At 51.7% G+C, this 14,596-nt stretch overlaps 2 protein-coding genes and 1 long non-coding RNA gene across 10 annotated transcripts in view; all 3 read left to right on the top strand.

Annotated features, from left to right (window-relative positions):
- The first annotated feature begins 516 nt into the window (after nt 1-516).
- LOC115348959 (activated RNA polymerase II transcriptional coactivator p15-like) lies at nt 517-5,469 on the top strand. The gene is made up of 5 exons (XM_030032509.2): nt 517-637; nt 740-806; nt 1,112-1,228; nt 1,462-1,570; nt 3,418-5,469. The coding sequence occupies exons 2-5, from the start codon at nt 741-743 to the stop codon at nt 3,495-3,497; spliced, it is 372 nt and encodes a 123-aa protein (XP_029888369.1). The 5' UTR covers nt 517-637; nt 740; the 3' UTR covers nt 3,498-5,469.
- Nucleotides 5,470-7,224: 1,755 nt separating this feature from the next.
- LOC115349353 lies at nt 7,225-9,424 on the top strand. Of its 2 annotated transcripts, none has more exons than XR_003926069.2 (3): nt 7,225-7,587; nt 7,709-7,779; nt 8,956-9,424. It is a non-coding gene; the product is annotated as an uncharacterized LOC115349353 (long non-coding RNA). The 2 variants fall into 2 exon arrangements; XR_003926068.2 differs by having other exon boundaries at nt 7,709-7,831.
- Nucleotides 9,425-9,518: 94 nt separating this feature from the next.
- Nucleotides 9,519-14,596, top strand: part of CELF5 (CUGBP Elav-like family member 5) — a 42,143-nt gene continuing 37,065 nt past the window's right edge. For 4 of the 7 annotated variants that reach the window (XM_030032100.2, XM_030032097.2, XM_030032096.1 and 1 more), the window contains exon 1: nt 9,520-9,889. In XM_030032100.2, the coding sequence (XP_029887960.1) occupies nt 9,601-9,889 (289 nt within the window). In that variant the 5' untranslated portion in view covers nt 9,520-9,600. Of the gene's footprint in view, nt 9,890-14,596 lie in introns of all 7 variants that reach the window. The other 3 variants (XM_030032101.2, XM_030032094.2, XM_030032098.2) reach the window with 3 other exon arrangements.

The following is a 14,596-nucleotide window of genomic DNA, read 5'->3' as shown; positions in this document are numbered from 1 at the left end:
ATGTGTTGTAAGGAGGTACAAAGTCAAGTCGAGGTGCATCCCCTTTCCCAGCCGGGATGTTTGGCTCCAGTGCAGGCTGTCTGAAGGAGGCCAGGCCGCCCGCTGATGGCGCCCTGGAGCCACCGGGTGAATCTGCCAAGTCCCGGCACTGCCCTTCTCTGCTGTGTCCCCGGTGTTCCCTGACGGTGATTTGGGGCAGGGCGGGCAGCCGAGCCCGCTGCCGGGCTGGTTCCCAGGCGGCCGCTGCGCGTTCTGGTGCCCGCCGGTAGTAGAGCCACATCCGCCCCGGGCCGGGCCGGCGCCTGCTCGCTGTGGCTCAGCCCGGGGGCGCCTGCCTGCCCTCGGGGGCAGCGCGGGCCTCCAGGCTCCCTGCCCGGTTCAGCGCGGCGGTGCAGAGCGAACCGCGCTCTCGTAAACCCGGGCCCCGCCAGGGCCGGGCCGCCGGCAGGGCTCGGCGCAGGGAGGACGAGGCGGGGCGCGGGGGCGGCGCCGCAGCGATTGGCCGGGTGGCGGGGGTGCTGGCGGTGCGGGAGAGCAGGGAGCCGCGGGATTGGCGGGCGGGGGGGGGGGGGGCGGAGCTCGGCTTTTCGAGAAGGCCGCGGGCCGGCTGCCTGCCGCAGGTGCCGCGCTCCGTCAGGTACGACGGGGGTGGCCCTTTCCCTTCCCCTCCCCTGCGCGGGCCCTGCGCTCCCCGTCCGCTCCTGGGCTGAGCGGCGGTGACGCGCGGCTCTTCCCGTAGGATGCCCAAGGCCAAGGACTTGGCGGGGGCGAGCAGCTCGGAGAGCGGACCGGAGGAGGAGGGGAAGGTACTGCCACCCTGGGGAGAGGGGAGAGCCGCCAGCAGGGCTTCCCGGTCGGGTCTCGGTCCCCAGGGCAGGTGGCACACCTTTCCCGCCCACACCGCGGGGCAGTCAGGGCAGGGGCCCGGCGGCGCCCCTTCTGCCCCCGCCCTGCCGCCAGAGGCACCTGGTAGTCGCAGTGTGCCCAGTAGCACGTGTGCCTCGTTGGTGGACCGCGACGCTGGTGTCCTGTGGAGGCTCAAGGTATGGCCCAGGAGAAGGGCTGTGGCTCCTCAGACCAGGCTCTTCAAACCAGTGATCTCTCTTTCTAGAAAAGAAAGAAAGAAATGTCTTCTAAGTCAGAGAAAAGGCTGAAAACAGAGGCCAAGCCTTCAAAGGTGACAGAAAAACCTCCGGGGCAAGGTAGTGAAGAGGAGGGCATGTTCCAGGTACGGAGGGCAGGGATCTGCTCTAGGAACACATCTTCCTCCTTCTCTTTATACAGGTCTTTCCTCTACCTCCTCTACTTGTAGCAGAGTGTTTTTGTAGCTGAGCTGGCTGACTGGGGTGCCTGCTGCTCCCTCGCTAGTCCTCCAGCATGTTGGGTGACCCAACTGGCCCTACGGGCTGAGGACCAGCTTGTTGCAGGGCTGGGTTTAACTCAAGCTCTGTGTCGCCGCAGATTGGGAAGATGCGTTATGTCAGAGTGTCCTGCTTCAAGGGGAAGGTCCTCGTGGACATCAGGGAGTTTTACGCTGACAAGGAGGGCGACATGAAACCGGGGAGGAAAGGTACAGCTGCGTTCGCTAAGGGGTGGCTGGGGGCCGCGCCGGCCTCTCTGCCTCAGCTGCTGGCTCCCCAGCTCAGCTGGTCTCCCTGGGTGGGAGGGAGGGGGAGGCCTGTGTGGCAACAGCTGAAGAAAAGCACAAAGAACGAGTGAGTGCGAGCCTCCAGTGAGATCTGGAGCTTGGCAGGACTGCTCTGAGAAGCAGTGGAGGAAGCTGCTGTGCGGGACTCTGGTTCCGCCTCTGATCACCAGTCCTTTCGCTGGCTGTTGGCAGGGGCAGAGCTGCAAGGTGGAGGAGGGGAGGCTGGAAACACTGGCTCTGATGTTGCTTTCTTGTGTCCTACTGCTAGCTGACAAACTTGTCTTTTGGTACTGGTGATGCCTAGGGCAAAAAGGGTGGCATTTTGTGTTCAACCCTAATCTGTAATGGTGGAGCTGTGCTTGGCAGGGAGAGCCTCCCAGAAGTAAATCCACCCTACCCTATCTAGGTGGGGACAGGAAGGTTAAGACCCTTCTGGATCCCTACCAAGACACTCCAATGCTGCTGTGTTAGGTGTTCCTTATTCTTTTGGTAAGGTGTCTGATGACATGTTATAGTGGCACAACTTGGGTGGCCCATCACAGCAGCACTACCTGAGTAGGTGATGCAAGCAAAGGCAGCTGGAGAAGGGAAGACACGTTTTTCTCCAGAGTTCTTAAACTGATGCGTCAACACTGAACTTAGGCCTTTTGCTTTGGGACTTTGACAGTGACTTGCCAGCTTGCCTTGTAGTTCACAGGCCCTGGACTGTTTTCACCTGTCCTGTGTGTTGTGCCCAGCAAAGATTCAGTTCATGTGGGGTTTCTTGAGGAACCTTTGGTCCTTGCTATAGATTTTTGTGTCAGGGCAGACGAATTTGTTTCAGCTTGGTTTGCTTCATAACCACTAAGCATGGTTTTCCTTCCAGAAATTAATTTCCTTCAGAGAAGTTACAAGTATAAATTACTCAGAGGGAACTGTGTACCCTGTAATGAAAATGGGAAGCAAAGCCCTCAAGCTTTTATGTGCCACTGGGTGTAGAGAGGGAAAGGAGCATTGTGGACTCCTTCCAGGCTCGAAAAAGCACACCCACAATGTAAGACAGAAGATCTGTCAGTTAAAACAGAGATTTTGAAGAAATGTTTTTCCATTTAAATACTGCCTCTGCTGTTTTTCTTAAGAGTTCTTGGCCCCCGATCTTTATATAGAGAATTTAATAAAGCTTGGGCCCTAGTTCTTTAATGTGATTCTTAACAAAACCAAAAGGAACAAGTTGACAACATCTGGCTGGAATGCACACAGCAATTCCACTACTGTGTGTGTTTTGTAAGGGAGAGGGACAGGACATCAAGACCTTATCTCTGCTGGATCTAAAAAGAGGCCAGTTCTCTAGTGTTTAAGCCACGCTAGTGATTTCTTGTTAGCGGCAGTTTTTTTTAAATAGAGCTAGAGTTGCCATTATTTCCTTTGGGCAGTTGGAAGGATGGTGACCTAACTACTGTGTGGAGTAAGGTTCTCCTAGAACTTCCCAGCTCATGTGGGTTGGAATTAGTACTAGGGAATAGACTATAAGGGGCTGTGGGTCTCCTGAAAGGCAGTTTGAGCTTATATTCTCATACGGCACTTCTGTGATAGCGTTGAGTACTTCTTGATATGGATGCTGAAGAGCTGGCACAACTGCCATGCTTAGAAGGCTGCTTCTGTTTCTGGTCTGCGTCTCTGCCTCAGATTCTGACTTTCCCTTCTGTAGCTGCTCTGAAGGAGCCAATCTGGTGTGCTACTTGATGCTTACCCCTTGCCTCCTCTGAAACCTCTCCTTCTGCTGTTTCTAGGGATTGCCTTGTCTGCAGAGCAGTGGAACCAGCTGAAGGAGATCGTTCCTGAGATTGATGCTGCAGTAAAGAAATTATGAGATGAAGAATCTTGGACACCTTCAATCTGTTTCCATTCCCTTAAGTGCCCTAACAACTATAAAGCCAAGGATTTTCATCTGGAGCCTTCCCCTCACCTTGCTGGGGTTTCCTTACTGAGGTGGTGGTCATGCTGAAAAGACCAGAGACTCTTTCTGTTTTCAAGAAGTAGCTTGTAATGAGCACCTGGAACTAGTGCCAGTGCTGTGAAGTGAGACTTCAGCACCTCTGGTCTCAAGCATACTTGAGGTCTGTGCTGGTGAGGGACATTACCCCAACCTGGCTTTCCAGGGGTGGGTGGCTTCAGTCTATTTGTGGAGCGCTTTACCTGCTCTACATCTGTTACTGTCTTCCACTTGGTTGACTGTTGAGTAAGATGGTTTGTATACTTCATGTTGGCATCCTCTGTGTTTCCTCCACATGTCATTCTGCCTATTTCAAGTACTTTCTGTGTTGCTGAGGGTTGTTTGGTGGTTTTGGGGGGGGGGGGGGTTGAGTGAAGAAAGGGATTATTATACTTTAGCAACTGGTTTGTCTGTAGAGGGTGAATATGCACAATAAATGTGTTTGCATTATAAAAAGGAGAGGCATAGTGTTTCACAGGCTGGCACCTCAACTCTTTGTTTCAGGCACCCTTCTTTGTAGGTTGCTGTTGGATTTCCCTTTCAGAAGGAGAGTGCTCTGTAGCGTTTATTCTCATGATATGTTCCCAATAATCCTGCTATACAGAAGCAGTCAGGCAGCGGTCTACTCCAGGTCATGGGAAGGGCAAGCTAGAATGTGAATCATTCAAAGGAACTGGTAATTAGGAGGCCCGTTAAATAGAGGGGAAATTAAAGGCCTAAGGAGGAAAAAGAATATTCCTTTCCCCATGGCAGAGAAAAATGGCGAGCTATGGAAAGAGTGGAGAGGGGATATTTTATGCTTGAGCTCTAAATGGATCCCACTCTGGGATCAGCTGCAGCAAGCACAACCTTCCTCAGCAAGACTTTTCCAGACTTTTCAACAGCTTGCGTCTTCCATCTATTTTTGGTTTTTCTCTTGCCCTGGTTTCCATAGTATCTGAATGCTTCATGCTCTTAAATATATCTGACACTTGCAACACCTTGGTGAAGTAGGAGGTTCTAAGGCCCTTGCTCTGTAGAGGTGCTGGGGCTGTCACAGCTCAGAGTTGTTTGGAAGATGTGGGGTGGAGCAGTGAATTGAAACCAGGCTTTCCTAAATGCTGAATTTGTAACTGAAAGGATTAACCTTTCACTAGGGACAGCAGAAGGGAAAAAATATCCCTCTTCATACTCTCTTAAAAAAATTTTGAAGGGCTCGGTGCTGTAGCTGCTTGGAGCAGGAGTAGAGACAGGTAGACTTGATGACTGAGGCATTCCCCTCTAATCCTGTGTTCAGCTCTTCTCTATTCAAGTGTCACGTTTCTTTCTCTCAAGTAAGTGAGACAGAGCATGAGGATACTCAACTGTGTCCCAAAGCCAGGTTGCTCATGCTGTAAGCTTATTCCAGTGGAATATTTATAACATAGTGTCTTAATATGGTGTTCAGAGACTAAAGGTAATGGGAAGATAAAGACCTTCCAAAAAAGAAAGAGGTGAAAGAGAAGCAGATGGTGTAGGTATGACCCAAGATGCTAGGGATGCTCAGTCCTTTTATTTTGTCCCAGCCCGGCGGTACCCAGACTAAAACATGTGACAGAAACAACCATCTCTTTGCATGGTGCATGCTCCAGGAGTGTTTGGGGGGCAGAGGGAGAAGCCAGATCAAATCGGCAGAGCTTAGTATCTTTGCTTATTAAAACCAGGTCCAAACTGAACTTGATCAGCTCAATTGAATATTGCATGGTTTTAGAGCTGATGAGTGGCCTCTCCTTAATTGGGAAAGGGTGGCCATGTTCTATTGTTTTCTGACTAGCTTTCTTTCAAGTGTCAGAAGAAACAGTTTGCAAACAACCCAAACTTTTTGTGTAACAGGGAATGAGGCTTTTTTTTTTTTTTTTTTAAATCCTCAAAGAACAGCTGCTCTTGATCAGAAAGATATCTGGAATCTTTGATGTTCATTTCCAATCTACCCACTGCTATAGACAACTTCCGGTCATAAAATCCACAAGCCTTAAAACTTGGTTAATTTTTGGTTTGTTGCAAAGTTAAAATATTTTAAAAAAAACCAACCCTAATCTTAAATTGGTTGGGATAACAGATATCCAATAAAAGGTAAACAGCAAGGTCTTGGTAAACAAGAGATGATGAAAGCTTACAGGGAGTTGTACTCTTTTACACAGAGAGGGTGTTTTTCTTTTAAGCTGTTAATCTGGCTGTCTTGGAGGAGTTTTCTCTGCAGAACCTTTTGCTCCAGACCAGAAACAATCGCATTGTAGGAATGAACTTCTATCTTCTTGAGATACTATATTGTTGCTTGGATATTTTCTGTCAGGACTGTCTTAACTAGTCCTTTGGATGTTCTGCCTGGGGACCAAATAGGTAAGGGAAGGCAGATTGTTTTGAGGGATCCTTGAAAGATCCTCCCCATCTCCCCCCCTCCCTTTTTCTTTCCTGGGCTGCTGTGAGGATTTCCTGCCTCAAGTGCTGTCTCCTAGGTGATGTGGAAATTCAGAGCTCCAGCTGTATTTTCTCCATTCCTTGATGCCTTTAGGAGCTGGAAGGAAAGGGCAGGCACTCCTAATGCAAAGTGTATCTTGCTGTTCCTGCATCCTTTGTTTGAGCCCTTCTCAAATTTAGGCCACTGGACTGGACCTCGTCACCTTTTATCTTAAGCTGCCCCTGTCTAAATCCAAACACTCATATGCCACAAGAAGCCAGGAAAGTATAGATGTGTTTAAGGAAAACAGCTTTGTTTTTTTCACTAGCAAATGTCTCTCTGCAGCAGAGAAACTTCCTGGGTGCACAATCTGGTTTTCTTTTAACAGTTGGGTTTTTTTTTTCTGAAGCAGCGTCTTGGGTTTAGGCAGAATCTGTTCCTTCATTCTCTGGGAATCATGCATCTGAGCTCTGCTGTGCCCCTTCTAGCTCTCCCTTGCAGCCTCCTCAGTGACAGATGCAACATGTTTCTTCTTCATCTGCAAAGGTGACCTGTCACTTCCATTTTTCACTCTCTCTTGGTGCTATGACTATCTTTCATCTGCACCTTAATCCTGTTACTGTGGTATATAATTCTCTGTCTGGCTCTGTAAACTCTTTCCAGGTGCTGATTGACAGCTGTTCTATTTTTCATTTACCAGCAGTATTTTCATGTCTGTTTTTCTCTGCTGCAGTCAGGGTGATTATAATATGTCCATTCATGGACTCCTAAAGATACTGGGTATATCTTTTCTACTAAATAGAAATTTTCTACCTGAGGCACTGGGTCCCTTGAGCTGTAACTTAAGCCTAGAGCAGCTTGTGCTGCAGTGGCTGACATGAAAAAGCAGGCTAGGCATGGAAAGGTGCTTGAAAACATTACTTGCTTAGCCATGATTCATCCAAGGTGAGGTTTGCTGCTGTTGTGATAAAGGTTTCTTGTTTTTAAGATTGCCTTATCTCTTTGCAGCTGTTAAAAATGAAAACAGCTTGACTTGTCATAGGCTTCCCAGCGGATGCATCTGTGGCATCTGACTAGATGGCAGAACCCTGGCTGTGTCTGCAAGAAATGCAAACAGAAAGTTTGACCAGTTTGGGGAGTTCTGGGTTTTTTTTGTTGTTGTTGTCATTTTTTTTTTTTAGGGTGAATTTTAGGAGTGGTATCACCCTCAAACACAAGGCAGCTCTACAGCAAGAGTCTTGAGATATGTTGCAATGGCCCCTTGGTTCAGGCCAGGCTGTAAAAAGCTGAGGGCCTTTGTGAGTCCATTTCAGTGAAAAGCCTGGATGCAAATCCCAAGCTCTTGCACCTCCTGGCCCTGAATAAGTGTTCTGGCAGCTCCACACACAGGTGGGGACAATACCCAGGGCTGGAGAAAGAAGGGTTGAAATGCTCTGCTGAGCACAGGAAAGAAGAATGAATCCACAATGCTTTCCTACTGAGGGCCAGCATGTGCCTCTGGTTCTGCAGGGGCATCTGTCATTCTTGCCCATGACTTAGCCTGGGAGCCAGGTGGGTACTCATACATGAATGGTGAACAACAGTACTCAGTTCCTCCCTCTGCTCCCTAGGATTGGGACCCCTCTTCTTACCCTGATAACCCACCCTCTTTTTCCTAACCTTTCCTGCACAGATAACAGCATTGAAACCTGCTGCAAGTATCTCCTGTGGCAGGGGCCTGGAGTCAGCCCTCTACCTTTCTGGGTAAAATCAAGCATAACAGATCTGGGTAGTATTTGGCACAGTGCTCTGGGAGGTGAACTGTGCGAGATAGTATGCGGGGTACTGTGGGGAGGGGGCAGGAAGGAGGATGGGAATGGGGAGCAGGCAAGAGGGTAGTCTGCTGAATGGGGCTACTGTGTGGGAGCATGGAGCTGCTGTTGTACTGGGTGTGTGTTTGGAGTAGGCTCCCCTCCTCCACTCGCTGCCTCTGTCTATCTGCAGGATCCAGGGCAAGAGTAGTGGGAGATGGCAGAAAGCTTCTAGTGAAGAGACTAAGCAAGGGGAAGAGAGGCTGGGTTGTGCCTGCACCGCAGTCTTTTGTAAAGCCTCAGGCCTGGCATGCTCAGCAGAGCTAAGCACCTGGTTCTGCCAAAGCTATCACTGCAAACAATCCAGCAAACACACCCCTTCCCTCCTCCCAGCACGAGGGTGTGGAAGTCCATTCATCTTCAGGGACACCGGGTCAGGATGACAGGATAAAATGTATGGTGTGATGATGAGAGCTGTGCATGCTGCAGAGGAAATGCCCTGTGGGACATGCAGGTGGTGTGTGGCTGTGGGCGGCAAAGCTGGGTTGGTCTGCGTCCCTGCAGCTGCGCTGCTGAGGGCAGCTGCTCCTTGTGGAGCACGAGCTTTGGGTGTACCGTGCCTCAGCATCACCCTGGTGTAACAGAGGTGGAGCAGGGAGATGAGACAGCCTGGGCCACCTGCACTGTGCTGCTCCAAGCACTGACATCCTGTGCTGCCTCACATTGTCTGTCAGAACTGGAGAAGCTGGTGGGACAGCAACCCACACCCTTGCATGAGGGGTGAGATCTAACCCTGGTAGCAATAATGGCTGCTTCGATGTGGATATGCGACCAGCTTCTGACCATCTGGCACAGTCTGAACGGGACGTAGCTGGAAACGCCTCCGCCAAGGCACAGTTAGGAGGGAGCTGAGCTTCTCAAAAGAAAGGGGGCTTTGCCCACAAGGCCCTGGGGCAGAGGGGCCTGGCCAGTGTTGTAGACCTGGGGCCACATATCACTTCCTATTGCAGCTAGGCCCGCTCCAGGAGCGGTGCTTGCAGCTGTGCTCACCGCCCTGCCGCAGTTTCTTCAGTTTAGGGGAGGGCTGTGTTAGAAAATTTTCTCCTGTAAATAATTTCTTTTCCTCCAGACCCTGGTGCTGAGACACTGAGAAAAAGGGGCCAAATGCTGATCTCTGATATGGATGTGGAGGAGCACTCTGCCTTGTCTTTTGTTAGCGGTACAAGAGCAAGCTCTTATTTTGGAAGAAGCGCTAATGCCTAATTTCCTGACAGCTGATGACAATTTGTCCTTCTGAGATAAGTACCAGGTCCTACAAATAATACCTCCCACCCCCGCTGAGCACACAGGGCCTATTCGTGGGTGCTTAGAGCTCTCCCCCTTGCTTCCAGGGCCTCCGTGTTTCCGGATCTTAGGCCCTAAAAATACGCCTCCCCTCTTGCCTGAATAAGGCAGGCGTTGCGTCTCCTCCTCGGCCCTCAGGATGCAGTCGAAGCTGCCTTGCCTCCTCGCCCGTGGCTGCAAGCGCTTTCGTGGCTCTCCTCGCTAAGGGGGCCCTCTCTTGGCCCCCCCGTCCCCACCTTGCCTCTCGTCTGGGGGCCCCTCCGTCCCTCCCTCGGGCCCCCGCGCCCCGCCTTGGCCCCGCGCAGTCGCCCGCAGGGGGCGCCGCGGAGCGGCTCTTTGTGGCGCCGCGGCGCCGGCGCTGGCGGCGGGGCCGTTCCCAGCCGCGCTGCCTCCCCCGTCCGCCCGCCCGCAGCCGCGCCGGGCGCGGGGCATGGCCAGACTCACCGAGGGCGAGGCGAGGAGGCAGCCGCCGCCGCCGCCGCTCCCGCCAGCGCCGCAGCCGCTGCGCCCGCCGCGCCGAGCCTCCCCCATGAGCAGCAGCGGCGGCGCGGAGCCCCCCGCACAGCCCGACAGCATGAAGGACCTAGATGCCATCAAGCTCTTCGTGGGGCAGATCCCGCGCAACCTGGAGGAGAAGGACCTCAAGCCGCTCTTCGAGCAGTTCGGCAAGATCTACGAGCTCACCGTGCTCAAGGACCGCTACACCGGCATGCACAAGGGTGAGCCCGGCCCCGCACGGCACGGCCCGCTCCCCGGGGCGCGCACAAAGGGCGGCGGGTCCCGCCGTCCCCCGCCCGCCCTCGGGTCAGGCCACGCGTGACCCACCGCGACGTGCTGCCGCTGCCCCCTCGGCGGGGGCTCGCGCCCCCTGATCCGCTGCCCGGGAAAGGGTTCGCATCGCCGGCGCCCACGGGCTCGGGTGGGCCCCGTGGGCCGGGTGAGATTCGGCGTCCCTGCGCCGGAGTCCCGCGCAGCCCCGCCGTGCCCGCTGGTAGCCCGCCCGCTCGCCCCGGTCCCGGCACCCCGCTGGTAGCCCGCGGCCTGGCGCCGGTCGCGCCGGTGCGTGGGGTGCTGTGACAAAGGCGCCGATGTGCAGAGTGGGGCAGGCTGAGGCTGCTGCAGGTCGCGGCAGCTAGGGCTGAAATGGGAGCCCTCGGCGAGCGGCCGGCCACCCTCCCGGTGGTCTCAGACCTCCTCCCAGGCAGGAAATACGGCGCTACAGTTTTAAAATCCGCCTTACAAGGAATACCGGCCGCAAATCTGCCGTTGCCAGCTGCGTTTGGGATAGATGAGCGGCCTTCTTGATGATAGATTGGGATAGATGAGGGGTCTTTTCTTCGCTGAAAGACCTTTTAGTGGATGCTAAAAAGTTTGAGGATGCTTGTTTAGCTGCGCTTATTGTTGTGTTTGAAAGCTGTATTTTGAAAAGCTTTTGCGTTCAGGATGTCACCTCCCTTCTGTGGAGCGGTTCTAGCCCACCCCCGGCAGGTGTTTGGGATCTTGTGATCACCACAGCTCCAGCCACGAATGGGAATTCACGGACCCGGTTTGCTGTGATATCTGAGAGAGTGATCACAGCACCACTCCCTGGCACGCATAGAGCAAGCAGGCAGGGAAGCTACAGTAAGTACCTTGAAAGCTGTCAGTGCTCAGCCTGGGCCTCTGTGCCCTGAAATGGTTCGCGATGGGGTCATGTGTTGGTGTGCACTGGAGGGAGTGTGAGTTGCATTCAGTCCTGATGCCTCTGCTTTCAGAGCTAGGAGGAAAGGTAAGAAAAACTGAGTGCCGTGGCAACTCAAACCATTCTAGACTGAACAGAGAGGGAAGCGAACAACAGAAGAAATAAGTTTATTGTCAAACAAAAGGCCAGATCTAACCCCAACACAAAAGGAAGACACTTCCTCATCGAAGCCTGTGGGAGCTGGGCTGGCTTGAATTTAGGTGAAGAAGTATGTCTGTTTGGGACTTCAGAACCAAAATGCCATATGCTTGTGTGTCTATGTGTGCAAGGGACTGAGTCCAAATCTGCTACCATCTGACAGTGAGTTGCCAGGTTTCAAACCCAGTGAGGGGGAGAATGGGCCCAAGGCAAGATGCGATTGCACATTTCATTTCAGTTGACATATTAAATATAGACTGTGGTCTGAGGTCAGGTTCCAGGCAGGAGACAGATTCTAGGGATCTGCCACTTAGATATGGAAATTAGAGGGAGCAGCACTGGTATTTATTAGTCAGATCTGTGTGACATTAACTTGCTGCTAAATGCGGGATTCCTGCAGCAAAATAAATACATCCCTTTGGTTTTGACATTTTTGAGCGGATGCAGGTGCTGGTCAGGGGTTGTTGGTGCTCTGTTCTGTCCAGAAAAGGCCATTGAGATGCATAGGTTCTTCTGGTGGCTATGACTGGTACAGTCATTTCCACACACCTTCAATTTCGTCTGTCCCCCGCTACCCCCCCCCCCCCCCCCCCGCCCTGTTTTGTACAAAGTGAAAGGTTGGGATTCCTTTCCTGGTGGCATGGGTTTACATGTAGACCCTCAGCCTGGTTTGGGAATAGGCAATATACCTTTCCGAAGAAGTTATTCCTCCACAAGGATGGGGAGGGGGAGGCGAGGGGTTAGTGTGCAGCGAGGAAATTAGACTTACAATCCAGCCAACCCTGACCCCAGCCTTCCCCTCCCATCTTCTCAGGTCTGGCTGCATTGGCTTGGGCTCCATGCGAGAAGGCCAACCTGGTGAGGAGTCGCCGCTACTGTTAGCATTAGCAGGCCTGGAGGGTGCCAGACCTGACCCAGAAGCTGCAGCGGCCTGAAGGACTGTCACAGGAGCTGGCCAGGGCTTCACAGCCCCTGATCAGGGGAAGGCTTTGGCAAATCTGGATAACTGTGCACTCATTCCTGTGCCATACAGAAGCCATAATCTTTCTGGGGCAGTTGTAACAGCAGATTTAGTTTTCTCTCTCCATGTTCCCTGATCTGCAGCGAGATCCAGTTGACAGCTCACATGCGGCTTCCATCTGCTTTTTCCCTTTCTTTCCCTAAATGGGGAGAAGCAGTTGTGAGAGAAGCCAGCACTGCTGGTAAAGCCCAGCAGCTCTGCTTGCAGTGCCTTGCAGCTTGACATGGAGCCGAGCAGCTGCCTCTGCCCCCTGGGAGGGAGGAAGGAAGGGTGGAAAAGGCCTGCCGGGGCAGGAGGGTGTGAATTGGGCTGCAGAGTCTGAGAACCCAAGAGCTAGCTAGGACTGTCCTGTATGGGTGCTGAGAACTGATGAATTCACTGGAGGCAGAGGAGGATCTTGCAGGCCTGCTAGAACCACGAGCACTGTTATGAAATGGTTTTGTTAATGCCTGACTAGTCATGTTTCAATGACCTGACTACTGGTAGTTGATACTGTTCCAGCCTCCTAATATTATTCATAAGGCAGTTTTTCTATTTATGTTAATCACAGATACATTAGCATGTTAATGGCAGTGTTTGTCTTAAAGCTAATGTTTTCACGGGAAGCGCAGGGACACATTTGAACAGGCTTTTGGAATGGGTCAGAGGAGACCAAGCAGGGAGAATCAAGTGGAAATTTTTGGCCTTGTGTTCCAGCATTGGGCAGAAGGGAGTTCCTCCACGAGTGTCAACTATGCTCTCCTGGATGGGTTTCCTAGCAGTGCCTGTGGTAGGGAAAGTGGAGAGATTCTGGAGTGTGAGATACTAAACTGAACTGCAGGAGAATGGCAGGGACAGGAACAGCCCTCTCGCAGGGTGTGTGGAGAAGCATACAGTGTGTGGACAGATGGGTGGCTTTTCCAAAGGGCAAGGAGGCAATAACAACCTCAGCCTAACTTGCCTCAGTGGCAGCTGAGTTTTGACTCAGCTCCTGCAGGCTTGTAGATAAGCTCCCTGCTGACTCCATGCTTCCCCTGCTGGAATATTTGATGTGATTTCTAATGCTAGGCTGAATCTAGAGACCCCTCTCCTCTGTAGACTGACAGCCTTTTCTTGCTGAAGGCTTTAGACTGCTGATGTCTGGAGTAACGTTTAGGATCTGAAGGGACTGTAAATCCCAGAGTCAATGTGTGGTTTGTAGGGAGGATCAGGCACAGAATATCTTTTTTTTTTTTTTTTTTTTTTTTTTTTTTTTTTTTTTTTCTTTTCCTGCAGTCTCTTGCAAGTGGAACTAGGCTGGGTTCTGCTTACAGGGGGCTGGAAACCCTCCTGGAGCCAGTGGGAGTAGGGTGGTGTCACCCGACACTAAGGGGACATACAGGTTCTTTTAGAGATCCTTGGCAGAATGATGATGGCACTAAGTCATAGTTACACTCTAAAGCTTTATTTTCTTAACAGAATTTTATGATTAGTATAGCACAGAATTTATTATTAGAATGGCACAGGATTTCTACAAGCAGAATCACTGTAGTGCAATCTAGAAGTGGCGTAATACAGAATTTATAATACAACTTAACTTATGATTTATAATCACCTGGACCCCTTGCAGATCAGGTCAGATTTTAATACATGGTTTGCTGTATCAATGGAACAATCATAATCTAGACTTGAAAATAACGTGAAAGATGACAAGTCACTCAGTCCGCAGAGGAAGCAGACGATGGTGGAGGCATCTGTGGCCACCGGGGGTCACAGGTCTCACTGTTCAGCAGCAGCTCCGGTCCAAGTTCCCCCATTTAGGACTTGTAACAGCTTGATTTTATAGACGGTGCTCTGAGTGCTGTTGTGCTTCTCTGTTCTGTGACTGGATCATCAACACCACCTGTTTGGCCGGGTGCCTGGAACCTTCAAGGCCAGCACTTTTTAACACCCTGAGCACTTTTTAACACCATGTCCCATGTCTCAGCAGGCATAACTGACTTGGTGTTAGAAGTGCCCAAAGGGGCGTAAGCTTGTCGACCTGAGTTTGTTGTTAACTAAAGCAGGAAATGTGGAAGTGAGAAAACCTAGTGAGAGTGATGAGTCCCTTTGCACCTCTGTGGACATCTCCCTGTTGAGTGGATCCCTGGGTGACTCTGTCAGGCTCAAAGATTTAGGAGCCTGAAGAACCCGTGACAGACATGGTAAGCAGGGTCCTGTCACAGCATGGAAACCCTTCCTATCTGGGAAAACGTGGCATTCCTTGAGCCTCTGGTAGTTCTGTAAGCTTCAGGTACCTGGGTGAAGGCAGGGGACAAGGGGAGGCTGTGGAAAATGCCTGGTGCTTCACTTACTTGGTGCATCCTATGGACTAGCTGAAGAGTTAGTTTGCAAGAGATAATGTCTCTCCAGGAAGGAAGATTCTTTTTCGCAAATATTTGTTTAGGCTTAGAGTGTACTGTTCCTGCAAAACTCCTTTCTGTATTTCTGACCAGGACTTTGCAAAGAGAATAGAATTGACTCCTGCATCTTACCTCCAAAACATCTGGCTGTGGAGGACAGAAATCG

The sequence above is a fragment of the Aquila chrysaetos genome, chromosome 12 (assembly GCF_900496995.4).
Source record: "Aquila chrysaetos chrysaetos chromosome 12, bAquChr1.4, whole genome shotgun sequence".
In the NCBI taxonomy this organism is placed as follows: Eukaryota; Metazoa; Chordata; class Aves; order Accipitriformes; family Accipitridae; genus Aquila; species Aquila chrysaetos.
The sequence above is the reverse complement of the archived record's forward strand: the minus strand, read 5'-3'. Positions and strand labels throughout refer to the sequence as shown.

Coding starts and splice junctions, on each gene's coding strand:
- LOC115348959 (XM_030032509.2), top strand. CDS start 741: ATGCCCAAGGCCAAGGACTTGGCGGGGGCGAGCAGCTCGGAGAGCGGA. Junction 807..1,111: donor GACCGGAGGAGGAGGGGAAG/GTACTGCCACCC, acceptor CTCTCTTTCTAG/AAAAGAAAGAAAGAAATGTC. Junction 1,229..1,461: donor AAGAGGAGGGCATGTTCCAG/GTACGGAGGGCA, acceptor GTGTCGCCGCAG/ATTGGGAAGATGCGTTATGT.